Below are 16,963 nucleotides of genomic sequence, written 5' to 3'. Positions count from 1 at the left end.
CCCTCAGCAGATCCTGTTGCCAGCTCTGGCTCCTCTGCTATTTCTTTGTTTGTTTGACTTTCTCCTCTCCGCATCGGCTGCAGGATGAGTTCTGCTGTCCTTGCCTCAATTGTTGTCTGTTGTCTGTTGACTGGTTGGTTGCTCGCCTCGCTCGGCGTCTGTGCTGCTTGTCTCTCTCATCAAAATCCAGTTTAAGATTTTTGATTTAATTTTGTTTGCTTGTCGGTTTCCTGATGCACGTACCATGCGCTTCAGGTTGGCTCTCGGCATTCGGCATCGTTCCGTGCAGTTGTTGCCCCAAACGAATTTATGTGAGACAATCAAAAGGTTGCCTTTGACACACACGCACACACGCACACAAACACATTCACAAACTTGGTATGAAGTGCTTATCAAGTAGTAAATATGAAATGCTAATTTTAGATGAAGCTGAGCATTCTCTTCGGAAATGCCATCACACGCTGCTTATCTTGTTTAGCCGGTTTCATGAGTAAATCTGTGATTAGTAAATAACTTGGATTATTCTACTCGAACACCTAACTTTAAGAATTATTTGCAGTTATCCTAGGAATATATAGCTGCTTTGACTTTCGTCACTTGTCAAAGCAAGTCCTTTATATAACAATGGAAGCCCTTTCACTTCTCTTTGTCAGGGTCTATTAGCGGCTAACCAAAGCACACGCAAAATGTTTACACTTCACTGTCGCTTATTTAAAATCAATGTAAATTCACTTCAATTCACAGCAGAAATAGTGAGTGAAACAGAAAAAAAAAAGAAGGAAAATCAGCAATAAACAACACCAACAAGAATTGTAAATGAAATCAGAGCAAATTAGTTGTAATTGAATTGTTGCCTACTTTGCACGCGTTTTGCTCTAATCGCCTTAAAGCGAGCAGCAGGGGCAGAGCCAGAGCCAAAGGCAACAAGAACTTGTTGATTACCGACGACCCAGACAGGTGATCAACAACAACAACAACAGCAGCAACAGCAGCAACAGCAATAATAGTTGGAATGGAATGTCGAGTTCAAGTACACGGACTGGTCAGAGGCGGTTCTGTGGCCCTTGTAGTGCACGCCTCATATCGCATTTGTAGCTTCTGCATGTATTTGCCACGCCGACAAAACGGCCAAACGAATACAAATATTTGACGTTTTAGTCTAATTAAATTAGCTCAAACCCAGCGCTGGCCCTCGGGAAATCGGTATAAATTTCTGCGTTCCGGCCAGGTGGCCAAACGCAGTTCAAAATTCGCAAAAGCCGGCGCGTAACGCAACACAGTGTGCCACAGTGCGGCTAGCAGAGCGCTACAATGTTTATTCGTAACTGTGAATATTGAAAAAAGAAAAATAAAAAACATAAAAGAAACAAAAATGAAATAATATTATACATGCAATTGCTATGCACGTGAGGAATATAAAAAACTGCTATGCGTCTTAACGTCTGCAATACAAAAGTTAAGCCACAATATTTTTACCTCTAAGCCACATGAAATTCCATTGTCCATTGTGCGGTCGCGCTGAACAATTGCACACGTTTTTATGCGCCAGAATGCAAGAAGTAAGTGGCTTAAGTGTCCGAGCGACCAAGTGAATTATGTGCGACCGAGCAGGGGCAGCAGGGAGGCACACATAGAAGGACACTGAGCGCAATAGCAACCGAATTGAAAAAAATCACCGAACAAAGCTGTTGCCGGTCATTGTCTGTACATACACATCGGTGTGCTAGTGTGTGCGTGTGAGTGAGTGTGTGGTGCTTATTTAAATTGAGTACTAACAAAGCCTGCGAACGAGGCAAAAACAAAAACTGCTGAGGCTTAAGTTGAAAAAACTCCAGGCATAAACATGAAAATATTTTTAAAACAGGTATTAAAAGCCCCAGAAAGCAGACATGCCCCCGACCATTAGAAACGGTCAATTTCATGAATTTAACACCCTCCAATTATTGCTTAGATATATAAAACAGTTCTTAAATGTGAAATTTCGCTTTTTAGTGCCCGAGAATATCATTAAATGTTGTTAAATATTCATATGACAAATTCCAAAATTCCAACACTCAGTAGGCTAAAATTGTGGTGGGCTTTAGTTATTGAAAACGTTGTTAGAAAAACAAGAATTACTCAAAAGAGTTTTGTGTGCACGTCGAATGATAAGAGTATTTACCCACTGAGCTAGCTGAGCTCAATGAACTTGGAGTGACTAAGTGTTTATAGAGCATCCCAAAAAAACGTATGCGACCAACAAAACTGTTATCTCAGCATACTCTTAGCATATACCATTACTAAGAAGTTGGGATTAAATAAAAGTGACTCGATATATTATTAAACTGGTCTTCATTGCAATAATTGTAATAGACCATTCTTAGTTGTCGATGTCAGGGCAATCTTAGTTGCGCTTCCTACTAAGCGAACACACCCACACAGCCGAGCCATCAGCTGACGCTGCGTATATATCAGCTGTGTTTGCAGATAAAAATAAATTTATGATGGCAGTTTTATGTGCTTCCTTGTCGGCAAAAGGAAAGAATTAAATGAACTATATGCATGTTAAGTGACAAAAAAGTGCGCCAGGCGCACTTATAATTCTATTAACTTAATTAAACAATGCAATTGTTGGCTTTTGTCCGGCAGCTCCGCAGCTTCGCACATACCTCCTGCTGCTCGCTTCCAGCGGAAGTGTATTTTTTTTTTCAAGGGAGGCCATATAAATTTGCATTGGCTGGCTATTTATTTTTTTGTGCCACTGTGAAAGCCCTTCAAAGGCAAACGCTCTTAAAAAATATGTATAAATTGCAAAGTTTGTTTTAAATAAATATTTATGCATTGATTGGACAATTGCGAAAGTCAACATGTTAATTAATTGAAGTAAGAGATTTCATATTTTGATGTGCGAGTTAAGCTCCGACGCGAGCTATAACTAAAAACAATATTTCGTTTATGAATTAAGTTATTTGTGAAATAAAACACTTGGTGGCCAGCGGGCGTGTGTAAACAAATGCAGTTATAAACAAATGCAACTGCACAGCTAAAGAAAAACAAAAACACAAAAATCAAATTGAATTGCGAAACAAGCTGCGTGTAAAATGCAAATGTGAAATTCGAAATTGAAAATTCGTAAGACAAAAAAGAAAAAGTGTGAAAGTGTTACTTGTGGTTTTTCAATAGAACAATACATATGATACTAAGAAAGAGAAAGACATCAAAATGAACACGGAATACAAAAATAAATAAAAGTATCACAAAAATATGTGAAGTGTAAAACTAACAGCTGGACATTTCTATACGAAAAAAAAAAATAAAAATATTTAAACACATATGTACATTATAAAATATCCAAAAAATAATTATAGCCTAATGAAATGAAGACCAAAAAATAAAACAAAAACCTAAATAATAATGATAATAATAATAATAAATGTTATAAATAAATAAGCTAATAATCAAGTATATATATAAACTAAACGCTTAGAATAATGAAAATCTTAAATATTAAGAAAATTATTTGTAATATTTTCCATGTGACTACTTCTCCCTTCCAATTACATTTAATTCCTTTACAGTAACTCCATCAATTTACTTGCAGTTGAAAATTGCTCAAAAATTAAATGCATAAAATTGTCGAAGAACTTAAAACAGCTTAGCTGAGTTCAGGCAAAAACTGAATAAAATAAAAATAAATTAAAATTATAAACAGCTTAACGGACACTGACCAAATACCATAAACCAAGACAAAAACCAGCTGCATACCCACACACGCACACATATACAGATGAGTGCTACATGGAGTTCTGGAAACAAGTGTGATCAAAAAAAGTGAAAATAACTTCACTACAAAGTTGCAGCCAGAGGGGCTTAGTGTTTGCGAGTTTTTGGTTTGGCTTTTGGGCTGTGAGCGTGTAAGTGTATGAGTGTGCGTGTGTGTGTTAGTGTGAGTGTATCACTGTGTATGAGTGTGAGTGTGCTTAAGCCCATGCGTTGACAAGCAGCTGCAAAAAGAGAAACCTGCAATAAATGAGCTTTAGAACTTTTCTCAAGCAACACAGAGACAAATAAAATACAAGTCGCTTTTTGTTAAGTGAATTACGCCCTCACACATCCATACATACATATATAGACAAAGATATCATAAAACAGTGATAAGCATGGGTCGCAAGAAGAGGCAACCGATGGGCGTAAGTATTCAATAGTAGTTGCTCGACTATTGCAAGTAACAAGCAGCTGCCAGCTTCTATTTGCATATTACGCATACGCCGCATTGCGCGCGTATGAGCTAGTGACTGCTGCCGGCTCCTGGTGGCTGCTGCTGCTACCGGCTACCGACACTTAGTTTAAACGCTCCAAAAGGCACATTTCATTTCCATGCCATTTAAGTGGTGCGAATAAAGCAACCGCTCAGCCAAGCAACCAACCATCCAACACTTTGCACTTAATTTCCCTATATGTTTACGTTTATGTTCTTCTCTTATTTTTATTTATTTACACCTGCGTGTACTTTCACATACTGACTCTGTATATTTTTTCAATTTTTTTTTTTTTTTGCTTTTGTGGCTCAGTTGCCGCCCGGTGGCGCCCCTAAAACTGTGGGCGGCTGTTGTGTGCCGCTGGGATTACCGCAACCTTTGCTGCTTGAGGAGAAGAAATTCTTGTTGGCTGTCGAGCGTGGCGATATACCAAATGTTCGCAGGTGAGTACCATGCCATGCCGCGCAATGACGTTGCGCTTCTTCTTCCACCTTTTTTTTTTACAGTGCTACCAAATTTGCGCCTGTTTTTTAAATGCTGTGTCGGGGGACGCGCAGGTGTCGATGGGTCGTATCCGTATCCGCGTTTCGTATCCCTCGACGCGATATGCGATATACGGGAAACGTATAAATCCTATCGCCACGAAGGCGTGTGTGTCTGTATGTCAGTCTCACGTGTATGTGTGTGTGTATGTGTCTGGCTGTGTGTTTTGGGTGGTTTCAATTATTTGCATAGCTGCCTGTTTGTTTGCCCTGGGGCATATCTTGCGTGCCACTTAATAAGCAATATGCGGAAACGAGTCCTGTTTGCCATTTCATGCCATTTAAAATCGCATTTTAATAAATTTACAATTAATTTCGTTCTATATTTAAGAGCGCAGACACCATGTTGAGTGGCCAGAGCATTTAAAGTGCCATGCAATAATATCTAATTACATATTTATCAAATTTCCAATGAGGTTAAATGAAATTTCATTTATATTTCATTTGATTGGATGTGTTGAGTGCCAGGGGCACTTTTAAGCAAAAGCTTAAAAAAAAAATAAATAAATAAATAAATCTTATATTGGATTGTTATATTACCTGTCTTAGTTTTTTTTATAGTTATTTTAAGTTGGATAACTCAATAAATAGCTCGACAGATTTATTAGTTATATGATTGCAGGAATTATGGTTTGTACGTCAATGGGTTATACGTTTAAGGGTTGTTTCGTTTCTTAATATATTAATAACCAAATCCAACAAAGCTCACTCGCTCTCAATATGTCTACTATTCTATATATTATTCTAATATTAATAATCTTTTATAAAATCAGAGCAAATATGTTTTTTTTTTTTTTTTGCTTGTATTAAACTCTTGGGCCGATTTAAAAAATTATTTACCAGTAGAATTAGTGCATTTCTGAAGAATATAGGTGATATAATAGAGTACGAAATCTCTATAGACGAGTAACAACTCAACATAAGGAAAAATAATAACCTTATATGCTTTAGTTTCCCAAATTTGTTTTCTACATTGTGTTTTCAATTTTGTATTTATATCTATATATATAAAAGAGAGTTGTATAAAAGTGTCTTAGCACTTATAACTCGAGATCTGCTGGACCAATTTTCATGGTTTTTGATTTGTTGGATTTGTCTCCGCCACGAGTAGGTCAGTAGATCTTTAAAATACTGAAAAAAATTTGACGAATACTTGAAAAACGCGGTTTTTTCCCTAAAGATTCAAATTTCCATTTATACTCAGTAGCCTTGACAACAGTGACAGTTTCGGTCCTGTATAGAAGTAAATAAACAAATGTAGTCAGTCAGTCTACGGCACAGCCTCGAGCAGACCTGACTATTCAACAAAAAAAAAAAAAAAAAAAAAAACTATTAAAAAAAAAAAAAAAAAAAAAAAAGACTATTCAAAAATAAAATAAATAAATAAACAAACAAAAAAAAAAGTTTTTCCAAATCAAAAAGAAAAATATTTCAAATCAAAAATCTGAAAGAATTCAAAAAAATCAAAAGATTAAAACCTGACTGTTCAAAAAATAAATAAAAAAATCAAAATTCGAAATTCAAAAAAAAAAAAAAAGTTAATTATTAAAAAGTGTATTTTTGGCTTTTTATATTTTTGGACTTTTAAACTTTATAAATAATAATTGTGCGCGTGCGTACAAAAGCTAAATATCTCGAATGTTCAGGTATTTGTTTGTCTCAAACATAAATTTGTGTAAATTATTTATATTTATATTTCTCGATTGTTTTATATGGTTTTGTGCGAGGGCAGTATTACTATTAATAAAAATACCGCGTCCTAGAAGATCTAATCTTTCCCGGCGGACCCATAATGCAATTAGGCAACGGAATATCGCGAGTCAATTATCTGACGAAGAGCGAGAAATCGCCCGAGAAAGGCTCCGCGTTAGTACCCAGCAAAGAAGGGCCTTAATTCATGCTTCTCAAAGAGAGGCAGCCCGTGAAATGGCAATAAGAAATGGTTCAAGGATTGATTTGAATCGATAAGCGTTTCGATATGATTGCACCATTGACTATAGCTTGAATCGTTTAGTTTGCATTGGTCCAATGGACGTTGTTTGCCAGCATTGTGGCGCATTGAAGTTTGCTGGTGAAACGCCCGGTTTGTGCTGCCTTAGTGGTAAAGTGACATTGCCATTAGTGGTCCCGCCACCAGAGCCATTGCGTTCCCTACTTTTCTAGCGAGCACTCAAAAATACAATGCCTGTTTCCAATTCGGGGCAGAGACAAATCCAACAAATCAAAAACCATGAAAATTGGTGCAGCAGATCTCGAATTATAAGTTTTGTAACAAACTCTACTTTGTTTTATATATATAGAGACTGTTAGGCGGTACGAAGTTCGCCGGGACAACTAGTATTTATTATAATTTACTAATTTTTATTTATTTTATGATTTTAGGAAATACCAAATAAATATATTATATTTTGTTTTATATATTTGTTAGTCTTACAAAAATTAGATATTAAAAATAAAAATTAAATCAACAAAAATAGAAGGAAAAATACAATAAAATAAATAATAATAATATATCGAAACTCTTATATATACATATGTACAATCAAAAGTTTAATCTTAATAAATTTTTCCCCAATATTATACAATCAATTCACGTGTAAAGCCGGTTTGGGCTCTTGTTTTAATTTTCCGTCTTAGGTAGGCGGACAGACTGACAAAATCAACAATCATCTCAACTTTGAATAGGCAATTGAGGATAAAGACTGAAAGAACTCGTCTCTAAACTGCAGAGGTGTCCAAACTCAAATAGCTTAGAAGTAAGAATTAATCAGAGTTGTCGTTTAAACAATTACTAAATATTGATTTATTTACATTTATTATTTGTCAACATCTTTACTCCTCCAATTTTTAAAAATAAAAATAATACCATTGAAAATGTTATACCACATATCGTTTAGCACCTTTCGTTCCAAACAGTCAATTTAATATTTTCGCTAGACCCTCAACATTAGACCCAAAAACCAAAAGCCACTGCTCGGTTATATAACCATTTATGAACAATCATCAATCGTTTTAAACATGAAAGAGTACAAGCATTAAACACATTTGATCCTGTGTGTGCTCTGTGTTAAATATGAAATCATAAAAGTGTAAAAACATCGAGTCATTTGGGAGGGGGCGGGCAACAGACTCTCAACGTGTAGTGTAGTGTAGAGCACGGTGTTGATATGGTTGTAGCGGTGTCTTGTTGATGCTGTTGTCGTTGTTTTTCTTCTGAGGCGGTTTGCTGTTGCCTAATTGTTTTTTTCGTTACTTGTTGTAGGTGCTGGTGCTCCAGCTGCTGCTGCTGATGTAGTTGATATGGTTTTTCTTTTTTTGTTGTTTTTTTACATTTTTAAATTAATAAAACGATAGGGATTGTAGCTTTTCATCTCGTCCAAGGTGTAACGGTAGTGTGCCTTGGAGGGCTCCTCTTCGGAGCCAATCGAGTCATCCTCCTCCTCGCGCTGCACTCGAATGCCCTTCAGCTGGCAAGCGCGACGATAGAGCTCCTCCTCGCGATCCTTGTAGAACTGCCAGGAGATGCGGCTGAACGCGGGCATTTGATTGAACTCTTGTCCAGCTCCATTCGGTGGAACGGCAAACCAATTTGCGCCACCTAATTTGACTGTTTGCGTTTCTAATTGATGGATGGGTGGGTGGATATAAATGGATGGATGTATGGACACACCCGTTTGTTTATTTAACAGCCGGCTGTGGGGTATTCGGCACTCACCCTTGTTCTTCTGTGCCATTTTAATGACCAAGCCTTGATCCTTAGTAGCGTCCATACTAATTGTTATTATATTTTTTTTTGTTTCTTATTGATTTGGAATAGGTTTACAAATAATTTAAGTGCCAAAACAGTTTGTTTTATTCGGCGTTTTATTCAATATATATTTCGTTTTTCTTTGAATTTTTTACAACAATTTATGTTGACGAACAATTGTAAAATGAATATTCGAGATATGTGCTGCAAGGTAACTAAACTGAAATTTTGACAGCTGCAAGTCAAAGGTAACTACGTTGACTGTTGTGTTAATCGAACAGTGTTGCAAAATGCACCATCGGAGTAGCTCACTACAGCTTACCAACACTGTAGACCGATATCAGGAATTTGTTTTGAAATTGAAATTGAAATTCTTTATGATTTAATTTTTTTACAAGCTTTTCCATATTAAATTTGACTCTATTTACAGCCCCAACTAGTTGCCTTTTGTAAAAACAAAAACAAATACCGAGTACCCAACAAAGTTTGAGTGCTTTTATGGCACTCGATTGATTGGCAAACTTTCCGCTGGAGTCGCATATAATTAAAAACTTTGAGAGCCGAAGAATAACGCAAGAGCAAAAGTTATTCCCGGCCGCTTCTGTTTTCCAATAATTTGCTTATTTTTTCTTCTCTTAGCCAATTGATTTTAATTATTTGCCACGCCCACTTGTGGGGCACCTTTCTTTAGGATATTGCAAAAGGCGCTGCGGCAGCAGCACATCAACATCAACTGCATGGACCCGCTGGGTCGGCGAGCCCTCACCCTGGCCATCGACAACGAGAATCTGGAGATGGTGGAGCTGCTGGTTATCATGGGCGTGGAGACAAAGGATGCCCTACTGCATGCCATCAATGCAGAGTTCGTTGAGGCCGTTGAGCTGCTGCTCGAGCACGAGGAGCTCATTTTCAAGGAGGGCGAACTCTACGTAAGTAATACGACTGACGACTGACGACTGGCGACCGACTCCAGCTTCCCACTTTTCTTATCATGGCCATACATAGCCTGGTGCTACACTCAGCTAATTTGTGGCACACATCGAGTGGCTCTGCTTTCAGTGGCTGCTCGAAACTGAAGCTAACACGATTTTAATCAGTTTTGTGTGGCCTCGTTAGGCACGTACATGACAGACGCTCAAGTGATTGGGAGTGTGCGATAAGCGAGCCAATGCTTCCGCCTCCGACTGTTCCTATATGCCACATACAGTATGCCCGATAATCCCGCCTGTGTGCCTGCTTATCTACATTATACACTTTCATTGGCTGCCATAACTTTCTTGTTCTATATATCATATACATATGTATGACTCTGCTGTAAACTATTTGTATTATATTTATTTTGAACTAACAGTTTAAAGCACATCTACTAATTTAAAGCTAACTTTGATTACTTCTCATATAACTTGTATTGTGTTCAATTTAAAGGATCATGTAAAGTCTTTTACGATCGCTCATTATACTAAATATATTTTTGTTTATTTATTTGTGTGTTGTATATATATTTTGCAGACTTTATTTCGAGCTCAATATTTTATTTTCCACTAGGCTAAGTTCGTTTTGTATGATATATACTTTTGAGCTTTTAATTTGTTTATGTGATATTTTCATTAAAAAAAAAAAAAAAAAAAAGATGTATTTCGAATATCTTTCAAATTATAATTTAAATGAAAATGTACAATAGAAAATTGAGCTGCTGTAAAATGATTTAAGTTCATGCTTCAATGAGTTCGAAGGGTTGGACGAGGTATTAGCAACTCCTAGGTTAACCAATTTAGGATCATTTTCATCTGTCAAGCCCTTAAGCGTATTTAATCTTCGGCTCTGACTATTTAGTGTTCTTCTCCTGTTGAAAATAAAGATTGAGTGTGGGCACGCTTATTCCTAGTCTTCTGCCCCTCTCACACATACAGACACACACACATATATATACATATTTATGCACATATGAGCGCACGCTTCATTAAGCAGCCATTGGACGCAGTTGAAGCGTGAAAATTACAATTGTAACTCATATGCAATAAAACGTTTAATGAGGCCAAAATATACACTTGAAAACTGAGTGACTTCTTGAGTTGGCGCAACTTAACCTTAACTGTAATGTGAATAACTTTCGCAGAGCTGGCAGAAGGTGGACATCAACACGGCGATGTTTCCGCCGGATATAACGCCGCTGATGCTGGCGGCGCACAAGAATAACTTTGAGATATTGCGAATACTGCTGGATCGAGGGGCCGCCGTGCCAGTGCCCCACGACATACGGTAAGTTGGCCCCGCCTCTGGCGAGCTGCCATTAATCTTGGCTCGTTTAGCTGCGGCTGCGGGGAATGCGTGCGTCTCATGGCTGAGGATTCGTTGCGGCATTCGCTGTCACGCGTCAATATCTATCGTGCGCTCTGCAGTCCATCGCTCATTTGCCTCACCTCGAGCGATCCCATATTGACAGCCTTTCAGCTGTCCTGGGAGCTGCGCAACCTGGCTTTGACCGAGCAGGAGTGCAAGCTGGAGTACATGGACTTAAGGCGTCAGTGCCAGAAGTTTGCCTGCTGCCTGCTGGATCAAACACGTTCTTCCAATGAGCTGGCAATTATACTAAACTATGATCCCACTATATCCAGCTATGAGCCGGGAGATCGCATGAGTCTCACGCGCCTTGTGCAGGCCATATCCTACAAGCAGAAAAAGGTAAGAAAATAATTCGATAATCAATGTGAGACGCAAAATTTGCCGTTCAAAGTCTTTTTGGTTAAGTATTCTATTGTAGTGTAAATACATTTTTGCATTACAGAGAGATCATTCTTATATCTGACTGATTATACCCTGAACCCATTGAAAATGGGAAATCAGGGTATAATGGTTTTGTGAAAAGTATGTAACAGGCAGAAGGAATCATCGCAGACCCCATAAAGTATATATATTCTTGATTAGGATGACGAGCTGAGTCGATATAGCCCTGTCCGTCCGTCCGTTCGTCCGTATGAGCAAAAGGATCTCAGAAGATATAAGAGCTAGAGAGCTGAAATTTAGCATGTATACCATAGGCAGTACAAGTTTATCATATTTTTTCGATAACTCGTCCGATAACTTTTTTATCGAGAATAATCGAAAAATCGACTTGGTTTTTTCAGCCTAATTTGAACACTTTTAGACCTGGAGATTTCAAATTTGCATTGTATATAAAGTTAATGGATACAACGATTTTGTAATTTACAGATTTTGGATACCACGCCCCCTTCGCCCCCAATTTGTAAAAACGCATTTCAAGTACTAGAGACTTGTGCTTTGGAACGTACACACAATTTAAGCATATAATTACGCTCTAAAAGTTTCATTAAGATTGTATGTCTACAAGAGAAATTATTTAACAAATAAATTCTCATTGCAGCGCAGCCCAAGCGCAGCCGCTGCTTACTGCGCAGTTAGCAGAGCGCGTGCTTATAAGTGCATGTGTATGTATGTGTGCATAAAAGAAGTCCAGAACGATTAGAATATCAGCTTGGAGGGTTTAGGGTATCTCCTAGTCGAGCAGTCTCGACTGGAGCCTTCTTACTTGTTTTATCTTCAAAAATACATATCGTATATCAATTGTGTTTCTCGCATGTCCCTCTAGAGGGTCCAATTAGACTTTTAGTATTTATATATTTGCACATATGAATTTTATATTAATTGTAAGCAAATTAATTTTATATACCCGAACTGTAGAAGTCCTCGCATTGTTTTATGAAAAATAAAACTTAAAAACTTAGTTTGCCTACATAGTGACTCTATATCAATATATTATGCACATTTAAGAACGCTGATCAGTTCGGGTGTAAGGTATTTCCCAGTCGGACACCCAGGCTGAATCTTACTGGTTTTAATCTGAGCTTTGGCTGTTCACATGCTCAACAATCTGAGATAATGCACAGTTGCCAGTAAACCGCTTTGTATCTTACATAGTCTATTGTATCGCGGGGAAGCTATTGAATCGCAAAGATACTTTTGCAGCGCAGAGGCGCCATTGTGTGCTGCGGCTACTTTTGTATCTGAAAGACGTACTTTGTTTTTAATGGCCGCATGTCCATGCCGTTTCAACATCTTGTTTGCAGTTTGTGGCCCATTCGAACATCCAACAATTGCTGTCATCGATTTGGTACGATGGACTGCCCGGGTTCAGGCGCAAAGGCATCGTCGACAGATTCATCTGCATAGCGCAGGTGGCTCTGCTGTTTCCGCTCTACTGCTGCATCTATATGTTTGCGCCGAACTGTCGAACGGGTCGACTGATGCGAAAACCGTTTATGAAATTCCTCATTCATGCGTCTTCCTACGTGTTCTTTTTGTGTGAGTATGGGGAGGGGCAAGCGCCAATTGGGGTCGTGGGTCAAGTGAACCGTTTATGCTGTAATAAGAGGAGCAGAGTCGGAGCCAGAGCCAGAGCCAGAGCTCATATCCTGACTGTTTACCTTGCAGTTATCCTCATATTGGTGTCTCAGCGGGCGGACGATGATTTTGTGCGGCTCTTCGGCACGGCTCGCATGAAGGCTGAGCTGGCTGAGCAGGAGCAACGGCAGCGAGGCCAGGCACCCAGCAAACTGGAGCTGCTTGTGGTGCTCTATGTGATTGGGTTCATGTGGGAGGAGATCCAGGAGATTTTCGCCGTGGGCATGCAGAACTATTTGCGTAACATGTGGAACTTTATTGATTTTCTGCGCAACAGCCTCTACGTGAGTGTCATGTGCTTGCGGTAAGTTCACGTTCAACTGTGAGCGTCAGCCAACAGCTAACTATTCGTAATGCACCCCGCAGCGCCTTCGCCTACATTCAGCAGGCGACGGAAATCGCGCGAGATCCGCAGATGGCCTTCATTCCGCGAGAGAAGTGGCACGACTTTGACCCACAGCTGATTGCCGAGGGTCTGTTCGCGGCGGCGAATGTCTTTTCCGCCCTCAAGCTGGTGCACTTGTTCAGCATCAATCCGCACTTGGGCCCGCTGCAAATATCGCTGGGGCGCATGGTCATTGACATCGTCAAGTTCTTCTTCATCTACACGCTGGTGCTGTTCGCCTTCGCCTGTGGGCTGAATCAGCTGCTCTGGTACTTCGCGGCGCTGGAGAAGAGCAAGTGCTATGTGCTGCCCGACGGCGAGGCGGACTGGGCCTCGCATGGCGACTCCTGCATGAAGTGGCGACGCTTTGGCAAGTCAGTCCAGTCATTCAGTTAATTAGAGGGCGTATGTAATCCTAACCGGTCCTGCCTTGCAGCCTCTTCGAGTCATCGCAGTCGCTGTTCTGGGCCAGCTTCGGCATGGTCGGCCTGGACGACTTCGAGCTGACCGGCATCAAGTCCTACACTCGGTTTTGGGGCCTGCTCATGTTCGGCTCGTACAGCGTCATCAATGTGATTGTTTTGCTGAATCTGCTCATCGCAATGATGTCCAATTCGTACGCCATGATTGATGTGAGTCGCCGAAGTGGGAGCTCCACTGGCCAGTGGCTTCATTAATGACATTGATTGCGTGATTTGCAGGAGCACTCGGACACCGAGTGGAAGTTCGCACGCACCAAGCTCTGGATGAGCTACTTCGAGGACAGCCCGACGCTGCCGCCGCCGTTTAATGTGCTGCCCTCGGTTAAGTGGCTCATTAGGGTGTTCAGGAAGTCCAGCAAGGCCATCGATCGACAGCGCTCCAAGGTGAGCCCCACTTAACGAAGCCCCACCCAAACTGTTTTCACTCAAACTGTTTTACTCCCTATTCCCGCAGAAACGTCAGGAGCAGGAGCAGTACAGCAAATACGACAACATCATGCGCTCCCTGGTCTGGCGGTATATCTCGGCCATGCATCGTAAGTTTGAGAACAACCCGGTCACTGAGGATGACATCAACGAGGTCAAGAGCGAGATAAGCACGATGCGCTATGAAATGCTGGAGATATTTGAGAACAGCGGCATGGACGTGTCCTCAGCCAATAAGAAGGAGAAGCGTAAGTGCGCACAGTCGACTACTTGACCCAAATATAGGACAGATATATGTGTATAATATATACTCAACGCAGATCCGCGACCTCGTCGCATGAAAGTCTGGGAGCGACGGCTCATGAAGGGCTTCCAGGTGGCACCGGTGCAGGCCAGCAGCGAGCCGGAGCTGCTCGGCAACGTGAACGGCGAGGGCGAGATGCGTGAGGTCAAGGTCGAGTCGGTGCCCTCGAGGCCGGCCAAGGAGACGGCGCGCGAGCGCTTCCAGCGGGTGGCACGCACCGTGCTGCTGCAGTCGAGCACACACAAGTGGAATGTGGTGCTGCAAGGCACGCTGCAGAACTCGCAGATTGGTCGCAGCACCAAGCATCAGCGCAAGAGTCTGCACAATCTGGGCAAAGCCATCGAGGAGGCCAGAAAGTGAGTGGCTCTGCACTGAGCCTAATAGATGATTCTAAATAATGATAAATGCTCTCCAGGCTCATTCTGCTCAACCCGAACTGCGCGTCGGGACGTGAGTCACCCATTCGCATTGAGTTCGAGGACGAGAAGACCAGCACGCTGTTGGAACTGCTCAATCAGATCAGCGAAGAGATCAACCACCCTCGGCAATCTATCAAGCCCTGCTGGCGTCCTCCCCTGAGCACTGTGTCAACACGTGCGATGGCCGCCAGCAATGATTGGTCCAGATCCCACACGGCGCCGGAGCTGCAACTGAATCGGAAGTCGGCGCCTCAGCCACAGCAACAGCCACAGCCACAGCCGACACCAAGTCGTGTCGCCAATCGCACACGCGAGCTACCGCTGTGTCCAAGTAAGCTGGTCACGGCCTCTGCACCCACCGCCAAAAAGACGGCACCGTCTGCCCCACACGCCCCAGCGCCAGCAGCTAAAGCTCCAGCAACAGTCAATAGCGGCAACAGGGCCAGAGCGACGATGCCCTTCTCTGTGGAGCTTGGCCTAGGCAGAGGAAGCTTATATCGCGTGCAGCCCAGCCATTCTAATGCCTTCGATATACATGTCGTCGACTTGGATGAGCGCAACCCAAGTAACACTGCACTTGATAAGGACAACATGTCCGATGTCAGCTCCGTGCTAAGCATGAGTCCCAAGCGGCCAAATCCTTAAATGCGTCGTTTGCGTGGCCCCTTGTGATAAGTCTCTGCCCCAGCCCGAAGCAGACTCCGTCTTTAGTGCTACTTACGGCGTATGCCAAGCCAGCAAATAACATACATATATACTATAAATGATGCAAAAATGGTATACAAACACAAATTATAAGTCAAATGTCTTTAATATTTTTCCTTTTTTTTTATATCATTTTTATTTTTGCATTCATTACAAATTTGAGTTTATTTATTCACACGTAATTCCCATGAACAGATGAGGACAATTTGAATAGGGACTCGGCTTTTAAGGAGAAGTTTAACTAATAACACCCTGTACAAAATGAGAGTGCTACAGATGTGGGAGATCAGAAAATGTCTATACCTATAAAAATATTAATATTAATGCGAATATTTAATTCCTTTAAGAAAAATAAATTCATATTTAATAAGATTATTTAAACTTCTGCTAGAAAATTTTAATGGAATATTTTATTTAAAAAAGAAAATATATTTAAATATGTTTTTTTAAATGTTATTTTAATTTTTTTTTCTTTATTTAAAAATATTAATATTATTTATTATCATTAGGGCATTTAGAATGCATTCACATCGATAGAATTATTAATTAAATCTCCAAAAATTGCATAAGCTCTTAATGTCGAAGCTCATAATTGTTTGATAAAACTCAAAATATGTCTTAAAATAAATTTTATACATTTAGAAGCAAATCTCTAAAAAAAAAGATATAAAATAAATACAATTAAAGGTGCAGGCAGATCCAATTAAATCTATAAAATGAAAAGTGGTATATTATAACTTTATCTAGACAATTTTAATTGAAATTATATTGCAAATAAAATATTGAAAGATGTTTAAAAAAAAAAAAATAAAATAAAAAAAAATTATATATATATATATTTTTTTTTTATTTTATTTAATATTATTTATTTTTAATACTTGCAAGTGACTAAGCCTCAGGACATTTCTGATGAATTTACATCAATAGATTATGCAGACATATGACTAAATAGGGTCATGCTCCTTTAAATTTCGCATACAAACTGCGCCTTGAACTGTGCATGCCTGACTTACAAGTACTACACTTGGCTAATAGGCTCGCCAATATAGCCATTTACATATAATCGCATGGCCTGGACGATGGCAAAAGACACGCGAATGCGAACTCATGCCGAGGGGCGACCCTTCCGGCTGGTTGATTTTTTATACCATCTGCGCCCGGCTGGCAAGGCAAAACGTGCGTAAATTCTTAAGCTGCCAGCATTAAACGCAATAAAGACAGAACAACATAAACAAGTCGCCCGGAGAGCTAAACACCGCTTTTAGCCGCCGGCCATTGAACAAAATGAAGCGAAA

General features: G+C 40.2%; 2 protein-coding genes across 3 annotated transcripts; one reads left to right on the top strand and one right to left on the bottom strand.

Annotated features, from left to right (window-relative positions):
• Positions 1-1,231: 1,231 nt before the first annotated feature.
• LOC6580936 (transient-receptor-potential-like protein) lies at positions 1,232-15,776 on the top strand. 2 transcript variants are annotated; one of them, XM_015164542.3, is made up of 13 exons: positions 1,232-1,864; positions 4,551-4,681; positions 9,220-9,457; positions 10,645-10,787; positions 10,838-11,210; positions 12,614-12,848; positions 12,978-13,251; positions 13,314-13,706; positions 13,769-13,964; positions 14,034-14,198; positions 14,269-14,488; positions 14,561-14,900; positions 14,960-15,776. In XM_015164542.3, the coding sequence occupies exons 1-13, from the start codon at positions 1,844-1,846 to the stop codon at positions 15,606-15,608; spliced, it is 3,378 nt and encodes a 1,125-aa protein (XP_015020028.1). In that variant the 5' UTR covers positions 1,232-1,843; the 3' UTR covers positions 15,609-15,776. The 2 variants fall into 2 exon arrangements, with proteins under 2 accessions (XP_015020028.1, XP_032585891.1); XM_032730000.2 differs by lacking the exon at positions 1,232-1,864 and adding an exon at positions 3,539-4,169.
• LOC6580937 lies at positions 7,755-8,752 on the bottom strand. Its single transcript, XM_002006698.4, has 2 exons — positions 8,496-8,752; positions 7,755-8,399 (listed from the first exon to the last, which is right to left on the bottom strand). Exons 1-2 carry the CDS (start codon positions 8,548-8,550, stop codon positions 8,107-8,109), a joined length of 348 nt encoding a protein of 115 aa, XP_002006734.1. The 5' UTR covers positions 8,551-8,752; the 3' UTR covers positions 7,755-8,106.
• Positions 15,777-16,963: the final 1,187 nt, after the last annotated feature.

The sequence above is a fragment of the Drosophila mojavensis genome, unplaced genomic scaffold, assembly GCF_018153725.1.
Source record: "Drosophila mojavensis isolate 15081-1352.22 unplaced genomic scaffold, ASM1815372v1 contig_81, whole genome shotgun sequence".
Taxonomy (NCBI): Eukaryota; Metazoa; Arthropoda; class Insecta; order Diptera; family Drosophilidae; genus Drosophila; species Drosophila mojavensis.
The sequence above is the reverse complement of the archived record's forward strand: the minus strand, read 5'-3'. Positions and strand labels throughout refer to the sequence as shown.